At 47.2% G+C, this 22560-nt stretch overlaps 1 protein-coding gene across 1 annotated transcript in view; it reads left to right on the top strand.

The window, feature by feature from the left end:
• The window catches only part of LOC132386974 (ubiquitin-associated and SH3 domain-containing protein A-like), an 82421-nt gene that overhangs the window by 33862 nt on the left and 25999 nt on the right, over nucleotides 1–22560 (top strand). The window contains 2 exon segments of the mRNA XM_059959334.1: nucleotides 12670–12792; nucleotides 18460–18552. Coding sequence (XP_059815317.1) covers nucleotides 12670–12792; nucleotides 18460–18552 — 216 coding nt within the window.

The raw sequence follows: 22560 nt of genomic DNA, 5'->3' as shown, positions 1-22560 counted from the left end.
GATGAACAAAGGGACCTTGGGGTTCAAATCCATACATCCCTCAAGGTCGCTGCACAGGTTGATAGGGTAGTTAAGAAGGCCTGTTGTGTTCAATTCTGGTCACCTCATTATAGGAAGGATGTGGAAGCGATGGAGAGGGTGCAGAGGAGACTCACCAGGATATTGCCTGGATTGGAGAACAAGTCATATGAAGCAAGGTTAGCAGAGCTGGGACTTTTCTCTTTGGAGCGTAGAAGAATGAGAGGAGACTTGATAGAGGTCTACAGGATTATAAGAAGCTTAGATAGGGTGGATAGTCGGTACCTGTTTCCCAGGGCACCAATAGCAAACACCAGAGGGCATATGTACAAAATTAAGGGAGGGAAGTTTAGGGGAGACATCTGGGGTAAGTTTTTTACACAGAGGGTTGTGAGTGCCTGGAATGACTTGCCAGGGATGGTGGTGGAGGCTAAAACAGGGGTATTTAAGAGCCTCTTGGACAGGCACATGGATGAAAGAAAAATGGAGGGTTATGGGGTAGTGTGGGTTTAGTACTTTTTAAGGATTATATGGGTCAGCACAACATGGAGGGCTGAAGGGCCTGTACTGTGCTGTAATGTCCTATGGTTCTATGATAAATTGGGCTGTAGTCAGCAAGGTTTCCTCAAGGGAAAATCTTGCCTGACAAATCTGTTGGAATTCTCTAAAGAAATAACAAGCAGGATAGACAAAGGAGAATTGGTGGATGTGAAGTACTTGGATTTTCAGAAGGCCTTTGACAAGATAATGCACAAGGCTGCTTAACAAGAGCCCATGGTATTACAGGAAAGATACTAGCATAGATGGAGAATTGGCTGATTGGCAGGAGGCAAAGAGTGGGAATAAAGGAAGTCTTTTCTGGTTGGCTACTGGTTATCAGTGCAGTTCCACAGGGGTGAGTGTTGGGCATAAGTCTTTTTCTGTTATATTCTGTAGGATGATGGAATTGACGGCTATGTCATCAAGTTTGCGAACAAAAGTAAGATAGGTGGAGGGGCAGATACTGTTGAGGATTTAGGAGGCTGCAGAAGGACTTGGACAGATTATGAGAAAGGGCAAAGAAGTGGCAGATGGAATACAGTGTTGGGATGTGTATAGTCATGCACGTTGGTAGAGGAAATAAAAGTGTGGGTTATTTTCTAAGCAGATAGAAAATTCAAAAATCGGAGGTACAAAAGGACTTGGGAGTTGTCATGCAGGATCCCCTGAAGGTTAATTTGCAGGTTGAGTCATTTCAAGAGGACTAGAACAGAATAATTGATGGTGCTGCTGAAGGTGGGCCAGAACTAACTGGTGGTTCGCTAAACAAGAAATACAACTAAATACTTTATTAATAACACTTCTTCTGTAAACAATCACCACAAATAATGAAGAGGCAAACAAAGGCAAGGCTGACTTGAGGGTCGAGGTATGCAGGTGCGATGCAAAGTTGGAGCAAGGTCGAGGCATGGGTGAGACGGAGTCAGGGCCTGTGAAGAAAAGTCGGAGTGAAGGATGTTCAGGGCTTATCCACCTAAACTGAGAGCTTGGTCTAATTGATCTAAGTGGCTGGCCCGATTTGGAAAGCACAGGTATGGGCCAGAATGTGGCGGAGAGGTCCAGGCCCAGAATGACCCTATGTTTGGATGAATGAAATGCTAGGCCAGATGGATTGAAAAGGCAAGGAGTCCGGACCAGAGGCAAGGGTCGGGCTGGTTCTGCTCGCTACTCTGCGACATTTGCTCTGCACTAAGGTTGAGGATGTGTGTAAGTTCCAACTGCTTCAAGCTTTGTGCTGTGAGCTCTGCAGCATTTTGCTCCACTGTGCGATGAACTGAGGCTGAGGCTGTCAGCCTGCTTCGTGCCTATGGACTCATTTTTGTTCTGAATGTTGTTGCTGGGTTTTATTGTTTACACAATTTGTGTGTTTTTTCTCTCCCTGAGCATTGGGTGTTTGTTAGTCTTTTTTAAATGGGTTCTTTCAGATTTATTGTTTTGTGGATGCCTGCAAGGAGACAAATCTCAAGATTGCATAATGTAAACATACTTCGATAGTAAATGTACTTTGAACTTTGATAAAAAGCAAGGATGTAATGCTGAGGCTTTAAGGTACTGGTAAGTCCTCACTTTGGAATATTGTAAGCAGTTTTGGGCTCCTTTTCTAAGAAAGGATGTGCTGACATTGGAAAGGGTTCAAAGAATGATTCCTGGATTGAAAGGCTTATCACATGAGGACTGATTGATGGCTCTGGGCCTGTACTCAGTGGGATCCAGAAAAATGAGGGGCTATCTCATTGAAAGCTATTGAGCGTTTTGGTTTCCACATTTTCTCCAGCAAACAGGGAGGTTACTATCATAATAGGATTTCTGAAAGGGTGTAATAAAATATCTTATCAAGTTTTTCCATCCAAACTCCCTCCATTTCTGTGAATTGGTACATTTCCATTGATATCTCCATATAGTTATCCATTCTTCCTCAGATATAATTATCCCCCCTTCCTTCTCCCATTTTGTTTTAATGTATGAAGTCGAATGTTTTAAGATTTGACAACCCCTTATACATGCTTGAAATGATTCTACTACCATTATCTGAATTATATGCTTTTCTAAAGAGCTCTATCAAGCATGTATTTGTCTTGGTTACATTTTTAAGCATCTTATTAACATATTGTTGCATCTGTAAATACCAATTTAAAAAATCTTGTTTTTTCTAATAAGTGTTTCTCTTTAAGCATTTCAAAACTGAACCGTGTTCCTCCTTTCTTTATGTTGCAAAGAACTGTTATTCCTTTAGCTGTCCAGTCCTTAAATCTAGCATCCAATTTATTTGGTGTAAAATCAGTCATATGCACATCATTTAAGAATTGCAGTATCTCCCTCTAGATTATATTCTATCAAATCATTATTATATTTTTTGGGACTGCCCTGTTATCAAAAACTATTGGAGGGGGATACACAATGCCCTACAAGACATCTTTAAATGTGAAATACCCTTGGAGAGTAAGACCATATATCTTGGATATATACCTCAAGAATGGTTGAAAAGAGAAATATTTAATGAATATACTGTTGGTGGCTGGTAAAAAGACTCTTACTAGGAAATGGTTATCACAGGAGAGCCCAACTTTAAATACATGGATGGAAATTACAATGGGCATTTACAAAATGGAGAAGATAACAGCATCTGTTAATCATAAGCTGGAACAATTTGATTCATACTGGGGAAAAATGGTTTAACTACATAATGCCTCAGGCCTGATTTTATTCTCACAAATCAATGAATCTGTTGTATAAAAAAAGAAAAGATCACTCCCTACTTGTACATAGTTCTTTCCTTATTGCTTATTTTTTCTTTCCACTCTTTTCTATAAGTGTATACCCCAGATAAATACTTTGTGGAGATTTTGTGATATATATGATTATACGATATATATGTATAATGTCTGAAATACATCTCATGGAAATGTTTGTTTGAACTTCAATAAAAAAATAAATTACAAAAAAAGGAAAAGAAAACTATTGAACGTTGGAAGGCAATAGAGTGGAGTAGACAGAAAGTTTCATATGGTGGGGGAGTCTAGGACCAGAGGGCACTGCCTTAGAATAGAGGGAGGCCCATTTTGAACAGAAATTCTTTAGCCAGAGAGTGGTGAAACTCTGTAATTCATTGCAATGGGCAGCTGTGGTGGCCAAGTCATTGAGTGTATGTATTTAGGGCAGAGGTTGTTAGGTTCTTGATTAGTCAGGGCATGAGTGTTATGGAGAGAAAGAGGCAGTTTGGGGCTGAGAGGGAAATGGTGGAGCAGACCTGATGGGCCAAATGGCCTAATTCTACTCCTATATCTCCTAGTCTTATGGTCAAAGGCAAGAATGCCATAACCTTTCTTAACCATCCTATCAACCTGTGCTGCCACGTTTAGGGAGCTATGAATTTGGACCACAAGATCCCTCTGTTCATCAACAGTGTTAAGGATCTTTAACTGTACATTGTATCTTTAAATTTGATCCATCAAAATGTGGTTCATCAAATTTGGCTAGGTAAAACTCCATCTGACATTTCTCTGCCCATATCTGCACTAATCTATATCCCGCTGCATTCTTTTCCAGTCTTCTACACTGCCTATAACATCACCAACCTTTGTATGATCTGCAAACTTACTAACCCACCCATCTATATTTCCATCCAGGTCATTTATATACATCACAGATAGCAGAAATCCCAGTACAGATCCCTGTAGAACACCAGTAATCACAGACTTCCAGTCTGTTCGACCAGCTCCCTCTGTCTTCTGAATCCAAACAGCCAATTCACCTTGGATCCCTTGCATCTGAATCTTCTGGATAAACCTACCATGAGGGACCTTGTCAAATGTCTTTCTAAAATCCATACACCTTACCAAAAATCACTGTGGAAGACATCAGCAGTATGGTGGAAGTTCCAGGAGCCAGGGGGCGTGAAGTTACTATAACTAGAGAGAAGGTTCTTGGAAAACTGAAAGGTTTGAAGGTAAATAAGTCACCTGGAGCAGATGGTGTAGATCCCAGAGTTCTGAAAGAGATAGCTGAAGAGATCATGGAGACATTAGTAATGGTCTTTCAAGAATCAGTAGATTCAGGAATAATTCCAGAAGACTGGAAAATTACAAATGTCACTCCATTCTTCAAAAAGAGAGACAGGCAGAAGAAAGTAAACAATAGGCCAGTTAGTCTGACCTCGGTGGTTGGGAAGATGTTGGAGTTGATTATTAAGGATGAGGCCTCAGGGTACTTGGAGGTACATGACAAAATAGTCAGCATGGTTTCTTCAAGGCAAAGTCTTGCCTGCAAAATCTGTTGGAATGCTTTGAAGAAATAACAAGTAGGATAGACAATGGAGAATCAATTGATGTGGTGTACTTGGATTTTCAGAAGGCCTTTGACATGGTGCCACACATGAGGCTGCTTAACAAGCTACAAACCCATGATATTACAGTAAAGATTCTAGCATGGATAAAGCAGTGGCTGATTAGCAGGAGGCAAAGAGTGGGAATGAAGGAAGCTTTTTCTGGCTGGCTGCTGGTGACTAGAGGTGTTCCACAGGGGTCTATGTTGGGATCAATCCTTTTTACGTTATATGTCAATGAGTTAGATGATGGAATTAAAGGCTATTTTGAAAGGCTTGCAGATGATATGAAGATAGCTGGAGGGGCAAATAGTTTTGAGGAAGTAGAGAGGCTACAGAGGACTTGGATAGATTAAGAGAATGGGCAAAGAATACAATGTGTGGTCATGTACTTTGGTAGCAGAAATGAAAGAGTTGACTATTTTCTAAATGGAGAGAAAATACAAAAAAAAAATTGAGTTGTAAAAGTTGTAATGGGTTCAACCACAAGCTTCCAGTCATCCCCACTCCCCTACCTTCTCCCCATACCCTTTGATGCCCTGGCTAATCAAGAACCTATCTATCTCTGCCTTTAATACACCCAATGACTTGGCCACAGCTGCTCGTGGCAACAAATTCCACAGATTTACCACCCTCTGACTAAAGTAATTTCTCCACATCTCTGTTCTAAATGGACGTCCTGAAGTCATGCCCTCTTGTCCTAGACTCCCCTACCATGGGAAATAACTTTGCCATATCTAATCTGTTCAGGCCTTTTAACATTTGGAATATACAGCTATACAAGGCCTTGGTCAGACCCCACTTAGAGTACTGTGCTCATTCTGGTCGCCTCACTATGGGAAGGATGTGGAAGCCATAGAAAGGGTGCAGAGGAGATTTACAAGGATATTACCTGGATTGGGGAGCATGCCTTATGAGAATCGATTGAATGAACTTGGCCTTTTCTCCTTGGAGTGACGGAGGATGAGAGGTGACCTGATAGAGGTGTATAAGATGATAAGAAGCATTAATCATGTGGATAGCCAGAGGCTTTTTCCCAGGGTTGAAATGGCTAACATGAGGAGGCATAGTTTTAAGGCACTTGGAAGTAAGTATGGGGTGATGTCAGAGGCAAGTTGTTCACACACAGAGTGGTGTGTGCGTGGAATGTATTGCCAGCAAAAGTGGTAGAGGCAGATAACAATAGGCTCTCTTAACAAACTCTTAGATAGGTACACGGAGCTTAGAAAAATAGAGGGCTATGTGTTAGGGAAATTCTAGGCAGTTTCTAGAGCAGGTTACATGATTGACACAAAATTGTGGGCTGACGGGCCTGTAATGTGCTGTAGATGTGTGTTCTATGTTCTATTTCTGCCTGCTCAGGACTTTTCATGGCGCCTCCTGACTGTCCTAATTCCCTTCTTAAATTCCCACACATGAGGCGACTTAAGATAAAATCCTATGGTGGTACAGGAAAGATACTGGTATGGTTAGAGGAATGGCTGATAAGCAGGAGGCAGCGACTGTGAATAAAAGGGGCCTTTTCTGATTGGTTGCCAGTGACTAGTAGTGTTCCTCAGGAGTCAGTATTGGGACCACTAATTTTCGCATTATTTGTCAATGATTTTGATAATGTAATTGATGGCTTTGTAGCAAAATTTGCAGATGATTTGAAGATTGTTGAATGGGGTACGTAGTGCTAGGGAGGCAATTTAAAAGAATGGGCAAAAAAGTGGCAGATGGAATACAGTGTTGGGAAATGTATGATAATATATTTTGGTAAAAGACCATAAGACATAGGACCATTTAGCCCATTGAGTCTGCTCCACCATTCAATCGTGGCTGATCCTTTTTTTTCCCTCCTTAACCCCAGTTCCCAGCCTTCTCCCCATTACTGTTGATACCATATCCAATCAAGAACCTATCAATCTCTACCTTAAATACAGACAAAGACATGGCCTTCAAAGCTGCATGTGGCAACAAATACCACAAATTCACCACCCTTTGGCAAAAAAAATTTCTCCGCTTCTCTGTTTTGAAAGGGCGCTCCTCTATCCTGAGGCTGTGCCCTCTTGTCCTAGACTCTCCTACCATGGGAGACATCCTTTCTACGTCTACTCTGTCTAGGCCTTTCAACATTCAAAAGGCTTCAATGAGATTCCCCCTCATCCTTCTGAATTCCAATGAGTACAGACACCGAACCATCAAATGTTCCTTGCATGATAACCCTTTCATTCCTGGAATCATCCTTATGAACCTCCTCTGGACCCTCTCCAATGCCAGCACATCTTTTCTAAGATAAGGGGCCCAAAACTGTTCACAGTACTCAAGGTGACCTCACCAGTGGCTTATAAAGCCTCAGTATCACATCCTTGTTCTTGTATTCTAGACCTCTTGAAATTAATGCTAACATGGCATTTGCCTTCCTCACCACCGACTCAACCTGCAAGTTAACCTTCAGTGTGTTCTGTACAAGGACTCCCAAGTCCTTCTGCATCTCAGATTCTTGGATTTCCTTGCCGTTCAGAAAATAGTCCACACATTTATTTCTACCACCAAAGTGCATGACCATGCATTTTCCAGCATTGTATTTCATTTGCCACTTGCCCATTCTCCTAATCTATCTAAGTCATTCTGCATCCTATCTGTTTCTTCAACACTACCTGTCCCTCCACCAATCTTCGTATCATCTGCAAACTTGGCAAAAAAGCCATCTATTCCATCATTTAAATCACTGTAACACTGCATAAAAAGAAGCAGTCCCAACACCGACCCCTGTGGAACACAACTAGTCACTGGCAGCCAACCAGAAAAGAATCCTTTTATTCCCCCTTGCTGCCTCATGCCAATTAGCCAATGCCCTAACTGCCAGTAATTTTCCTGTAAAACAATAGGCTCTTAGCTTGGTTAGCAACCTCATGTGTGGCACTTTGTCAAAAGCCTTCTGAAAGTCAAAATATACAACATCCACTGCATCTCCTTTAGCTATCCTACTTGTAATGCCCTTAAAGAATTCCAACAGGTTTGTCTGACAAAATTTTCCCTTCAGGAAACCATTCTGACTTTGTCCTATCTTGTCCTGTGTCACTAAGTACTCCATTGACTCCAATATCTTCCCAACCACTGAGGTCAGGCTAACTGGTCTATAATTTCCTTTCTGCTGCCTTCCTCCTTTCTTAAAGAGTGGAGTTACATTTGCAATTTTCCAGTCCTCTGGCACCATGAATGAGTTCAATGATTTTTGAAAGATTAATATTAATACCTCCACAATCTCTACCACTACCTGTTTCAGAACCCTTGGGTGCAGTTCATCTGGTCCGGGTGACTTGCGCACCTTTCGGTCTTTCAGCTTTTGGAGCATCTTCTCTCTTGTAACAGTAACTGCACCCACTGGTTTTCCTTCACACACTACAACATCTGATATATTCCTAATGTCTTCTACAGTGAGGACTGATGCAAAATACACATTCAGTTCATCTGCCATCACCTTGTCCCCTGTTATTATTTTTCCGGTCACATTTTCTAGTGCTCCTATATCCAGTGTTACCTTTCTTTTATTTTTTTACATATTTGAAAAAGCTTTTACTATCCATTTTGATATTATTTGCTTGCTTGCTTTCGTATTTCATCTTTTGCTTTCTAATAATTATATTATTTGCTCTCAATAGGTTTTTAAAAACTTCCCAATCCTCTATGATCTCACTATTTTTTGCTTTGTTGTATGCCCTCTCTTTTATTTTTTACTTTAGCTTCGAATTCTTTTGTCAGCCACAGTTGTACTATTTTGCCATTTGAGTATTGCTTTGTTTTTCGATTATCTGTGTCCTGCACCTTCCTCATTTTTCCCAGAAACTCACACCATTGCTGCTCGACTGTCATCTCTGCAAGAATCTCCTTCCAATTTACTTTGGCCAATTCCTCTCTCATACCACTGTAATTTCCTGAAATACTGCTACATCAGACTTTACTTTCTCTCTATCAAATTTCAAGTTGAACTCAATCATATTGAGATCACTAGCTGCTAAGAGATAAAAGAAACAATAGTGTGGACTATTATCTAAATGGTTCAAACCTTAGAAAAATAGAGGGCTATATGGTAGAAAATTCCAGGCAGTTTTTAGAGTAGGTTACATGGGCAGCACAACATAATGGGCCAAAGTGCCTGTAACATGCTGTAAATTTGTTTCTATATATTTATAGAAATATAAATATAAATACTTGTATCTATATATTTAAACATTAGTGGTGCAAAGGGACTTAGGAGAACTCATACTGGCTGAGACAGGTAAAGAGTCAAATGTGGTAAAGAGTTGGCATTTATTTCAAGGGGAATAGAATATAAAATCAAGGAGATAATAATGAGCCTCTATCAGACACTAGTCAGTTTGTACTTGGAGTATTGTCAACAGTATTGGGCCCCATATCTCAGAAAGGATGTGTTATCATTGGACAGAGTCCAGAGGAGGTTCACAAGGGGTTAACATATGTGGAACATTTGGCAACTTTGGGACTCTATCACAGGAATTTAGAAGTATACCACAGAACCATAGAACATTACAGCACAGAAACAGGCCTTTTGGCCCTTCTTGGCTGTGCTGAGCCATTTTTCTGCCTAGTCCCACTGACTTGCACGTGACCCATATCCCTCCAAACACCTCCCATCCATGTACCTGTCCAAGTTTTTCTTAAATGTTAAAAGTGAGCCCACATTCACCACTTCAACTGGCAGCTCATTCCACACTCCCACCACTCTCTGTATGAAGAAGCACCCCCCCCCCCCAGTGTTCCCTTTAAACTTTTCCCCCTTAACCCATGTCCTCTGGTTTTTTCTCCCCTGGCCTCAGTGGAAAAAGCCTGCTTGCATTCACTCTATCTATACTCATCATAGTTTTATATAACTCTATCAAATCTTCCCTCATTCTTCTACGCTCCAGGGAATAAAGTCCTAACCTATTCAACATTTCCCTATAACTCAGTTTCTCAAGTCCCAGCAATATCCTTGTAACCCTTCTCTGCACTCTTTCAACCTTATTAATATCCTTCCTGTAATTCGGTGACCAAAACTGCACACAATACTCCAAATTCAGACTCACCAATGCCTTATACAACCTCACCATAACATTCCAACTCTTATACTCAATACTTTGATTTATAAAGGCCAATGTACCAAAAGCTCTCTTTACGACCCTATCTACCTGTGACGCCACTTTTAGGGAAGTTTGTATCTGTATTCTCAGATCCCTCTGTTCTCCTGCACTCCTCAGTGCCCTACCATTTACCTTGTATGTTCTACCTTGGTTTTTCCTTCCAAAGTGCAACACCTCACACTTGTCTGTATTTAACTCCATCTGCCATTTTTCAGCCCATTTTTCCAGCTAGTCCAAATCCCACTGCAAGCTTTGAAAACCTTCCTCACTGTCCACTACCTTCGTACCTCATTTTTTCTTGGCGTATTGCCTTTTTTGTTATCTTCTGTTGCTCTTTAAAAGCTTCCCAGTCCTTCGGTTTCTCACTCATCTTTGCTATGTTACACTTCTCTTTTATTTTTATACTGCCCTTTACTTCCCTCGTCAGCCACGACTGCCCCTTACTCCCCTTAGGATCTTTCTTCCTCTTTGGAATGAACCGATCCTGCACCTTCAGTATTATTCCCAGAAATACCTGCCATTGTTGTTCCACTGTCTTCCCTGGTAGGGTATTGTTCCATTGAACTTTGGCCAGCTCCTCCCTCATAGCTTCATAGTTCCCTTTGTTCAACTGTAATACTGACACATCCGATTTTCCCTTCTCCTTCGCAAATTGTAGGTTAAAACATAATTTTATGGTCACTACCTCGTAATGGTTCCTTTACCTCGAGGTCCCTGATCAAATCCAGTTCATTGCACAACACTAAATCTAGAATTGCCTTCTCCCTGGTAGGCTCCAGTACAAGCTGTTCTAAGAATCCATCTCGGAGGCACTCCACAAACTCCCTTTCTTGGGGTCCGGTACCATTCTGATTCTCCCAGTCTACCTGCATGTTGAAATCCCCCATGACAACTGTCAACCTTTGCGACATGCCAATTTTAACTCTTCATTCAACTTGCACCCTACATCCAGACTGCTGTTTGGGGGCCTGTAGATAACTCCCATTAGGGTCTTTCTACCCTTAGAATTTCTCAGTTCTATCCATTCTGACTCTACGTCCCCTGTTTCTGTGTTCCCTCTCACAAGGGACTGAATATCACTCCTCACCAACAGAACCACCCCACCCCCTCTGCCAGTCAGTCTGTCCTTTCGATAAGATGTATACCCTTGAATATTCATTTCCCAGGCCCTGTCCGCTTGAATCCATGTCTGTTATTCCCACAATATCGTACTTGCCAATTTCCAACTGAGCCTCAAGCTCATCTACTTTATTCCTTATACTTTGTGCATTCATATATACTTTTAATTCGTTACTCCCCTCTCCTTTCATATCAATTCCTATTTCACTTGGCCATACTGTATGATCTCTTCTTGAGCTTTATACTCCATTGATTCTGTTGTCCTTTTAAATTTTTCTTATTTTCACTTTCCCTTCAACTCCATCCTTGTATTTCCAGTTCATCCCCTTCCCCCCCACTACTTAGTTTAAACACATCCATGTTGCAGTGGCAAACCTGTTTGCCAGAATGCTGGTCCCCCGCCTATTAAGGTGCAACCCGTCCCTTTTGTACAATTCATCCCTACCCCAAAACAGATCCCAGTGGTCCAAGAATGTAAATCCTTGCTTCCTGCATCAGTTCCTCAGCCGCACATTCAGATCCATTATCTCCCTGTTCCTGCCCTCTCCAGCACTAGGAACTGGAAGCAAACCAGAGACAGGTTTTTTTAATAACAAATAAAACATTTATTAAACACTGCTAAAAAAAATCCCAAAAGTAAACAAACAACTAACCTAACCGGAAGTCAGCTGCGATACGGCAGCTCAAACAGTTCTTAAAGGGAGAAATGTGAACCACCGTTCTTTAAAGTAGTATTGCAAAAAAGTCCAAAATGATTTACAGAGTCAGTTAGGAGAGACTTTCCTTGAAGTAATAAAATCCTTTTTTTGCGACGTTACTGCTGATTCCAGCGGAAGTATGCTTTGCCGAGGGATTTACAATAGAAGGAAATAAAATGGTTTAAAGACACTGACCTTTCCGTGGCGAAACTCTGCATCCAACTCTTTCTGCTCTTTTGGCAAAGCAGGAGTTATCTTGGACACAAGTTACTAATTCCTTGTACGAAGATTAAATAAAGGTCGAACCGGTTACGCAGCAGAACGGAGTCACTGGCAAATTCAATCACAAACTGCCCCTGTGTCATTGGGGGGGGGGGTTCTCCTTTTATTGTCTGTTGGAAAAAAAACTATCACATGACCTCTCACTGGTGGGAAAATTACATCACTCCACCATCACAAGAACATTACCTCATGGTCATGTGACAGGCACAAGACACCCACGGGTACGTAACAATACTTACGGCAGAAATTGATCATTTCCTGATCAGTCAGGGCATCAAAGGATATGGAGAGAAGACAGGCGTATGGGGTTGAGGGGGATCTGGGATCAGCCATGATGAAATGGCAGAGCAGACTCAATGGGCTGAATGGCCTAATTCTGCTCCTATGTCATGGTCTTTCTGGCTTATTTATAATCCTTAATGGCTCTGTTTGTTTCTAGCTTACTAAGCATTACATACTTTGACATTGTTTTCTTGACTCAATTCATCACGTCCCTCAACATTGAAGGTTCTCTTGTCATTATTGTCCTTCCTTCTGACTGATTGAAATATGTTCACGTTTACAGGCAGATACATCCGGGCAGATTTAAACTTTCCTTGCAGTGTACCACCCAGGGCAGGAGGCACCCGGAATTATGAACATGATGCCCCCCTGTCGTCTTGTGGCACCTTCCAATCTCAGCTGATGGGTAAGTTTGCAGGGACTGTATCCCTGACCCACTGCTCAGAGTTTACAATGTCCCAGGTGTACATGACTGGACAGCTCAGCCTTCCGTCATGTGATTCACACCCACACATGGGTCACAAACATTCCCATGAGTGGACCTTGTTGGTATTGTAGGTGGCGAGGAAGTAGTTCAAGATGACAAGGTGGGTGGCAGATGGGACCCAGTCAGGAGTTGTATGAGGTAGCAGAGTGGCTAAGGGTCACATTGAATGGTGAGGTGTGGCGTGTAGAAAAGCAAAGGATGGTTAGTGTGTCCACAGATCTGTGGTAATACAGCAGGTGAAACATGACGTAGATCGGGGCACCACTTTGCCGATCAACTTCGCTCTGTCCACTGCAAAAGGCAGGATCTCTTGGGGCATTCATTTCAAATCCACTCACTAATCCATTCAAAGATAAGCAGTGGATGTTGTTTACTTGAATTTTCAGAAGGCCTTTGACACTACTTCACAAGATAAGAACACATGGTATTACAGGGATGATACTAAAATGGATAGAACATTGCTGATTGGTTGAAGGCAAAGAGTAGGAATAAAGGGATCCTTCTCTGGTTGGCTGCTGGTGATTAGTGGTGTTCCACAGGGGTGTGTTGGGACCAATTCTTCTTATGTTATATGTCAATGATTTGAATGACAGAATTGATTGCAAGGTTCGCAGATGATATGGAGATAAGCAGAGGAGCAAGTAGTGTTGAGGATGCAGAGAGGTTACAGAAGGAATTAGACTAGGAGAATGGGCAAAACACTGACAGATGGAGTACATTGTTGGGAAGTGTATGATCATGCACTTTGGCAAATGAAATAGAAGCATATACCATTTCCTAAAAAGAGAGAAAATTCAAAATTCTGAGGCGCAAAATTACCCATAGGTTAATTTGCAGGTTGAGTCGGTGGTGAGGAAGGCAAATACAATGTTAGCCTTCATTTTGAGAGGACTAGAACATAAAAGCAAGGATGTAATGTTTAGCCTTTATAAGGCACTGGTGAGGACTCATGGAGTTTTGTGAGTAGTTGGGCCCCTTAACTAAGAAAGAATGTACTGACATTTGAGATGGTTCAAAAGGGTTCTGGGATTCAAAGGCTTATCATATGAGGAACATTTAAGACCCTAAGATATAGGAGCAGAAATAGGCCATTCGGCACATTGAGTCTGCTCTGTCATTCAATCATGGGCTGATCCAATTCTTCCAGTCATCCCCACTCCCCTGCCTTCTCCTCATATCCTTTGATGTCCTGGCTAATCAAAAACCTATCTATCTCTGCCTTAAATACACCCAATGACTTGGCTTCCACAGCTGCTCGTGGCAACAAATTCCACAGATTTACCACCCTCTGACTAAAGTAATTTCTCCACCTTTGCTCTAAATGGGCATCCTTCAATCCTGAAGTCGTGCCCTTTTGTCCTAAACTCTCCTAACATGGGAAATAAGTTTGCCATATCTAATCTATTCAGGCCTTTGATGGCTCTGGGCCATCTGAATTCACTGAAATCCAGAAGAATGAGGGAGGAATCTCATTTGAAACCTATCAAATTTGAAGGGCCTCAATTCAATGCATGTGGAGAGTATGTTCCCTATGGTGGGAGAGTCTGAAACCACAGGACACAACCTCAGAATAGAGGGGCGCCATTTAGAATGGAGATGAGGAGGAATTTCTTTAGCAAGAGGGTGGTGATTATGTGGAATTTATTCCCACAGATGGCTGTGGAGGCCAGGTTATTGGATATATTGAAGGCAGAGGTTGATGATTATTCAGTGCATGAAGGGATAGAGGGAGAAGTGGATGAGGACAGAGAATGCCACAGACTGTGAGAGTGTGCAGTACGGCAGTGGGTTAGGAAGGTGGTTAGGGCAGAGGAATGTGCAGACACAGTCGAGCAGGGTCCTGTATTAATCTGCCGCTGTGACCAGAGGGCAGTGAACAAGGGAAGGGGCAGGAGGACGTTGTCTCTGTCAGTTTGGTTTACTGAGGCAGGGTTGGGGGTATTGGGTGTGCCGTGATTGCAGTGTCAAGGAGCTGTGGGGTGTGTGTGTGTGAGAGAGAGAGAGAGTGAATATGTGTGTGAGAGAGTGTGAGTCTGTGTATGTGCGAAAGAGAGTGTATATGTGTGTGAGAGAGAGAGGGAGAGAGTGTGGGTGAGGTTGTGCCTATGTGTGTGAGTGTAAGTCTGTGTCTGTGTGTGTGTGTGTGTGAGAGAGACTGTGTGAGTGTGAGGTTCTGCCTGTGTCCATGTGTGAGAGAGTGTGTGTGCATATGTGTGTGAGTGTGATTCTGTCTGTGAGAGTGTGTGTGTGAGTGTGAGGTTCTGCCTGTGTGTGTGTGTGTACCTGTGCACAAGTGTAAGTCTGTGTCTGTGAGAGCAAGAGAGTGTGTGTGCGCACATGCACGAGTGTGAGTCTGTGCCTCTGTGTGTGAGAGAGAGAGAGTGTGTGTGTGTAGGATTTACAGAGCTGAGAGGTGTATTGAATGTGGAAGGACTGTGGTATCTGTGTGCATATAGGAGTAGGGGTGATTCCTTCCTTAAGGCAGTGGGGTTGGGGATGCTTCTGTCATATCAGCTGGGAGGATGACACCTAAGGTCCAGAAAATAAAGGAGCAGAATTAGGCCATTTGCCCATCGAGTCTTTTCTGCCATTTCATCATGGCTGATCCAATTTTCCTCAGCCCCGTCTCCTGCCTTCCCCTTGTATCCCTTCATCCCCTGTACAATCAAGAATCTATCAACCTCTGCCTTAAATATACATGAAGACTTGGCCTCCACAGCTTGCCTGTGACAATATTAGGTCATTCCTCAGGGGTCAGTATTGGGACCGCTTCTTTTCTCATTGTCAATGATTTGGATCATGGAATTGATGGCTTTGTGGCAATGTTTTCAGATGATAGGAAGAGAGATGGAGGCAGATGGAGTGCTGAGGCAGCAACACAGTTAGACAGAATGGACAAAAAAGTGGCAGGTGTTATAATGTCAGGAAATGGAAATGTATGATAATACATTTTAGTAAGAGGAACTATAATGCAGAGTATTCTCTAAATGAGGAGAACATTCAAACATCAGAGGTGGAGGGACTTGGGAGTCCTTGTGCAAGACCCCCAGAAGGTTAATTTACAGGTTGAGCATGTGTTAAAGAAGGCAAATGCAATGTTGGCTTTTATTTCAGAGGAAATATGGAAGCAAGGAGATAATGCTGAAGCTTTATAAGACACTAGTCTTACTTGGAATATTATCACAGTTTTGGACCCCATATCTCAGAAAGAATGTGTTATCATTGGAGACAGTCCCGAGGAGGTTCATGAGGATGATTCTGGGAATGAAAGGGTTAACATTTGAGGAGTGTTTGGCAGCTTTGGGCCTGTACTCACTGGAATTTAGAAGAATGCGGGGGGATTTCACTGAAACCTACCGTATGTTGAAAGGACTGGATAGGGTGGATATGGAGAGGATGTCCGGGGGGGGGGGGGGGTCTCCAGAATTAGAGGGCACAGCCTCAAAGTTGAAGGGCAACCCTTTAGAACAGGGGTAAGAAGTAATTTTTTTTTTACCCAGTATATAGTAAATCTGTGGAATGCTCTTGCATAAACAGCTGTGGAGGCCAAGTCCATGGGTTTATTTAAAGTGAAAATTGATCGTTTTCTGATCAGTCAGGGCATCAAAGTTATGGTGAAAAGGCAGGTGTATGGGGTTGAGTGGGATCCAGGATCAGCTATGATGGAATGGCAAAGCAAACACAATGGGCTGAATCGCCAAATTCTGCTCCTATTTTTTTCTGACCTAATGGTGTAATGAATTACACAGATTCACCACCCTCTGGCTAAAGAAGTGTTTCCTTATCTCTGTTCTGAATGGACTTCCCTCTATTCTGAGGCTGTGTCTTCAGGTCCTAGACTCCTCAACTATAGGAAACATTGTCTACTTTATCTAGGCCTCTCAATATTTAATAGGTATCAATGAGATTCTTCCCCCCCCCCCATTCTTCTGACCTCCAGTGAGTATAGGCCCAGAGCCACCAAACACTCCTCATCATCCCCCGCCTCACCTCTCCAAAGCCAGCACATCTTTCCTTAAATAAGGGCCTCAAAGCCTCTCATAATACTCTAAATGCAGTCTGACTAATGTCTTATAAAGCCTCAGCACTATGTCCCTGCTTTTGTATTCTAGTCCTTTCAAAATTAATGCTAACATTGCATTTGCTTTCCTTACCACTGACTCGACCTGTAAGTTAACTTTTAGGGATCCTGCAAAAGTACCTAGGCGCCTCAGGTGTTTGGAATTTTCTTCCCTTTGCCTGTATTCCTCTACCAAAGTACATGAGCATGCATTTCCCTGCACGGGATTCCATCTGCCACCTTGTTGCACATTCTCACATTCTGCAGCCTCCCAGCTTCCTCAACACTACCTGCTCCTCCACCTATCTTCCTATTGTTTGCAAACTTGGCCACAAAGCCATCAATTCCATTATCCAAATCATTGACACATAACATGAAAAGAAGCAGCTCCTACACAGTCCCCTGTGGAACGCCACCAGTCATCAGCAGCCAACCAGGAAAGGAACACTTTATTCCCACTCTTTGCCTCCTGACAATCAGCCAATCTTCTATCAATGTTAGTGTCGTTCCTATAATACCGTATGGGCTCTTATCTTGTTAAACAACTTCATGTATGGCACCTTGTCAAAACCTTCTGAGAATCCAACTAAACAATATCCAATGATTCTCCTTTGTTTATTCTGCCTGTTATTCAAGAATTCCAACAAATTTGTCAGGCAAGATTTCCCCTTGAGAAAACCATGCTGACTTTAGCCCATTTTATCATTCTCCTCCAAGTACCCTAAAACCTCATTCTTAATAATGGACTCCAACATCTTTCCAACCACTGAAGTCAGGTTAATTTTCTTCCTTCTGCTTCCCTTCCTTCTTACAGAGTGGAGTAATATTAGCAATTTTCCAGCCCTTAGGTGCAGTCCATCTGGTCCAGATGAATTATCACAAACACAAGAATGTCTGTATGCAGATGTTGGAAATCCAAAGCATCTGATTCTGGCATCTTTCCCCTTCCTTCCAGGGTTGTGGCCTGAAACTTCGACTGGCAATTCATTTCCGTATTTGCAGACCTGCTAGATTTCTCCAGCATTTTGTGGGTGTTGCTTTAAGTGATTTTATCTACTTCAGATCTCTCAGCCTCCCAAGCACCTTTTCCTCAGTAATAGCAAAGACGGTCACTTTTGCCTCAGATACTCAGATCTCTGGAATTCTGCTAATGTCTTGCACAATGAAGACTGAGGCACAATACTTATTAAATTTGTCTGCTTTTACTTTCCCTTTACTCCACTAATACTGATAGATCGGATTTCCTATTCTCCTTCTCAAGTTGTAAGTTATGTTATAATCACTGGTCCTAAGGGTTCCTTTACCTTAAGCTCCTAAATCAAATCTGGTTTATTACACAACATCCAATCCAGGACAGCCTTCCCCTGAGTGGGCTCAACCACAAGCTGCTCTAAAAAGCTGTTTAGTCTTTCTACAAATTCCCTCTTGGGTTCCAAAGTCAGGGAGGGTGACACAGGTCTGCTTCTAGTGACCGTCGTCCTCGTGTGACAGCAACACTGGGTGAGATCTTTCTCTTTGTGATGCAGGGGAGGCTCTGGCTGAGAGGGAAGTGCCGATCCAGTACGTGTACAGCTCACCTGCCCTGCGTTGTGTACAGACAGCACAGCATCTGTTGCAAGGTAAAACGGCCCCCCCGCCCTGCATACCCCATCCCGCTTCAACTCCACCCCACCCGGTAACCACACATGGTCCCCTCCTCACCGCCACCCCACCCTACTCACCTCATCCTAACCCATCTCACACACACACACACACACACACACACACACACACACACACACACACACACTACCTACCCCCACCCATCCCACCCCATCTCACACACCCTACCCTACCCACCCGCCCCATCTCGCACACCCTACCCACCCCCACCCATCCCACCCCATCTCACACACCCTACCCTACCCATCCCACCCCATCTCACACACCCTACCCTACCCATCCCACCCCATCTCACACACCCTACCCACCCGCCCCATCTCGCACACCCTACCCACCCGCCCCATCTCGCACACCCTACCCTACCCTACCCGCCCCACCTCGCACACCCTACCCTACCCACCCGCCCCATCTCGCACACCCTACCCACCTGCCCCACCTCACACACCCTACCCTACCCACCCGCCCCATCTCGCACACCCTACCCTACCCACCCGCCCCACCTCACACACCCTACCCTACCCACCCGCCCCATCTCGCACACCCTACCCACCCGCCCCATCTCGCACACCCTACCCACCCGCCACATCTCGCACACCCTACCCACCTGCCCCACCTCACACACCCTACCCTACCCACCCGCCCCATCTCGCACACCCTACCCACCCGCCCCATCTCGCACACCCTACCCGACCCACCCGCCCCATCTCGCACACCCTACCCTACCCACCCCATCTCGCACACCCTACCCTACCCACCCGCCCCATCTCGCACACCCTACCCTACCCACCCGCCCCATCTCGCACACCCTACCCTACCCACCCGCCCCATCTCGCACACCCTACCCTACCCACCCGCCCCATCTCGCACACCCTACCCTACCCACCCGCCCCATCTCGCACACCCTACCCACCCGCCCCATCTCGCACACCCTACCCACCCGCCCCATCTCGCACACCCTACCCTACCCACCCGCCCCATCTCGCACACCCTACCCACCCGCCCCATCTCGCACACCCTACCCACCCGCCCCATCTCGCACACCCTACCCACCCGCCCCATCTCGCACACCCGACCCACACACCCCATCTCGCACACCCGACCCACCCGCCCCATCTCGCACACCCGACCCACCCGCCCCATCTCGCACACCCTACCCGCCCGCCCCATCTCGCACACCCTAACCACCTACCACATCTCATACACCTTACCCTACCCACCCATCCCACCCCATCTCACACAACCTACCCTACCCACCCATCCCACCCCATCTCACACAACCTACCCTCCTACCCCATCTCGCACACCCGACCCACCCGCCCCATCTCGCACACCCGACCCACCCGCCCCATCTCGCACACCCTACCCGACCCACCCGCCCCATCTCGCACACCCGACCCACCCGCCCCATTTCGCACACCCGACCCACCCGCCCCATCTCGCACACCCTACCCACCCGCCCCATCTCGCACACCCTACCCTACCCACCCCATCTCGCACACCCTACCCACCCGCCCCATCTCGCACACCCTACCCACCCGCCCCATCTCGCACACCCTACCCACCCGCCCCATCTCGCACACCCTACCCACCCGCCCCATCTCGCACACCCTACCCACCCGCCCCATCTCGCACACCCGACCCACCCGCCCCATCTCGCACACCCGACCCACCCGCCCCATCTCGCACACCCTACCCACCCGCCCCATCTCGCACACCCTACCCACCCGCCCCATCTCGCACACCCTACCCACCCGCCCCATCTCGCACACCCTACCCACCCGCCCCATCTCGCACACCCGACCCACCCGCCCCATCTCGCACACCCGACCCACCCGCCCCATCTCGCACACCCTACCCACCCGCCCCATCTCGCACACCCGACCCACCCGCCCCATCTCGCACACCCGACCCACCCGCCCCATCTCGCACACCCTACCCTACCCACCCGCCCCACCTCGCACACCCTACCCTACCCACCCGCCCCATCTCGCACACCCGACCCTACCCACCCGCCCCATCTCGCACACCCGACCCACCCGCCCCATCTCGCACACCCGACCCACCCGCCCCATCTCGCACACCCGACCCACCCGCCCCATCTCGCACACCCGACCCACCCGCCCCATCTCGCACACCCGACCCACCCGCCCCATCTCGCACACCCGACCCACCCGCCCCATCTCGCACACCCGACCCACCCGCCCCATCTCGCACACCCGACCCACCCGCCCCATCTCGCACACCCGACCCACCCGCCCCATCTCGCACACCCTACCCGACCCACCCGCCCCATCTCGCACACCCTACCCTACCCGCCCCATCTCGCACACCCTACCCACCCACCCGCCCCCTCTCGCACACCCTACCCGACCCACCCGCCCCATCTCGCACACCCTACCCACCCATCCCACCCCATCTCACACAACCTACCCTACCCACCCATCCCACCCCATCTCACACATCCTACCCTCCCGCCCCATCTCGCACACCCTACCCACCCGCCCCATCTCGCACACCCTACCCACCCGCCCCATCTCGCACACCCTACCCACCCGCCCCATCTCGCACACCCTACCCACCCGCCCCACCTCGCACACCCTACCCTACCCACCCGCCCCACCTCGCACACCCTACCCTACCCACCCGCCCCACCTCGCACACCCTACCCACCCGCCCCACCACGCACACCCTACCCACCCGCCCCATCTCGCACACCCTACCCGACCCACCCGCCCCATCTCGCACACCCTACCCACCCGCCCCACCTCGCACACCCGACCCACCCGCCCCATCTCGCACACCCTACCCACCCGCCCCACCTCGCACACCCGACCCACCCGCCCCATCTCGCACACCCTACCCACCCGCCCCATCTCGCACACCCTACCCTACCCACCCGCCCCACCCTGCACACCCTACCCTACCCACCCGCCCCATCTCGCACACCCTACCCTACCCACCCGCCCCATCTCGCACACCCTACCCTACCCACCCCATCTCGCACACCCTACCCACCCCATCTCGCACACCCTACCCTACCCACCCGCCCCATCTCGCACACCCTACCCTACCCACCCGCCCCATCTCGCACACCCTACCCTACCCACCCGCTCCATCTCGCACACCCTACCCTACCCACCCGCCCCATCTCGCACACCCTACCCACCCACCCCATCTCGCACACCCTACCCACCCCATCTCGCACACCCTACCCTACCCACCCGCCCCATCTCGCACACCCTACCCTACCCACCCGCCCCATCTCGCACACCCTACCCTACCCACCCGCTCCATCTCGCACACCCTACACTACCCACCCGCCCCACCTCGCACACCCTACCCACCCGCCCCATCTCGCACACCCTACCCACCCGCCCCATCTCGCACACCCTACCCACCCGCCCCATCTCGCACACCCTACCCTACCCACCCGCCCCACCTCGCACACCCTACCCTACCCACCCGCCCCACCTCGCACACCCTACCCTACCCACCCGCCCCACCTCGCACACCCTACCCACCCGCCCCACCTCGCACACCCTACCCACCCGCCCCATCTCGCACACCCTACCCTACCCACCCGCCCCACCTCTCACACTCGACCCACCCGCCCCATCTCGCACACCCGACCCACCCGCCCCACCTCGCACACCCGACCCACCCGCCCCACCTCGCACACCCTACCCACCCGCCCCACCTCGCACACCCGACCCACCCGCCCCATCTCGCACACCCTACCCACCCGCCCCACCTCACACACCCTACCCACCCGCCCCATCTCGCACACCCTACCCACCCGCCCCATCTCGCACACCCTACCCACCCGCCCCATCTCGCACACCCTACCCCACCCACCCGCCCCACCTCGCACACCCTACCCCACCCACCCGCCCCACCTCGCACACCCTACCCTACCCACCCGCCCCACCTCGCACACCCTACCCTACCCACCCGCCCCATCTTGC

This window comes from Hypanus sabinus, unplaced genomic scaffold (genome assembly GCF_030144855.1).
Source record: "Hypanus sabinus isolate sHypSab1 unplaced genomic scaffold, sHypSab1.hap1 scaffold_1447, whole genome shotgun sequence".
NCBI lineage: Eukaryota > Metazoa > Chordata > Chondrichthyes > Myliobatiformes > Dasyatidae > Hypanus > Hypanus sabinus.
This window is presented reverse-complemented; position numbering and strand designations above follow the sequence as displayed.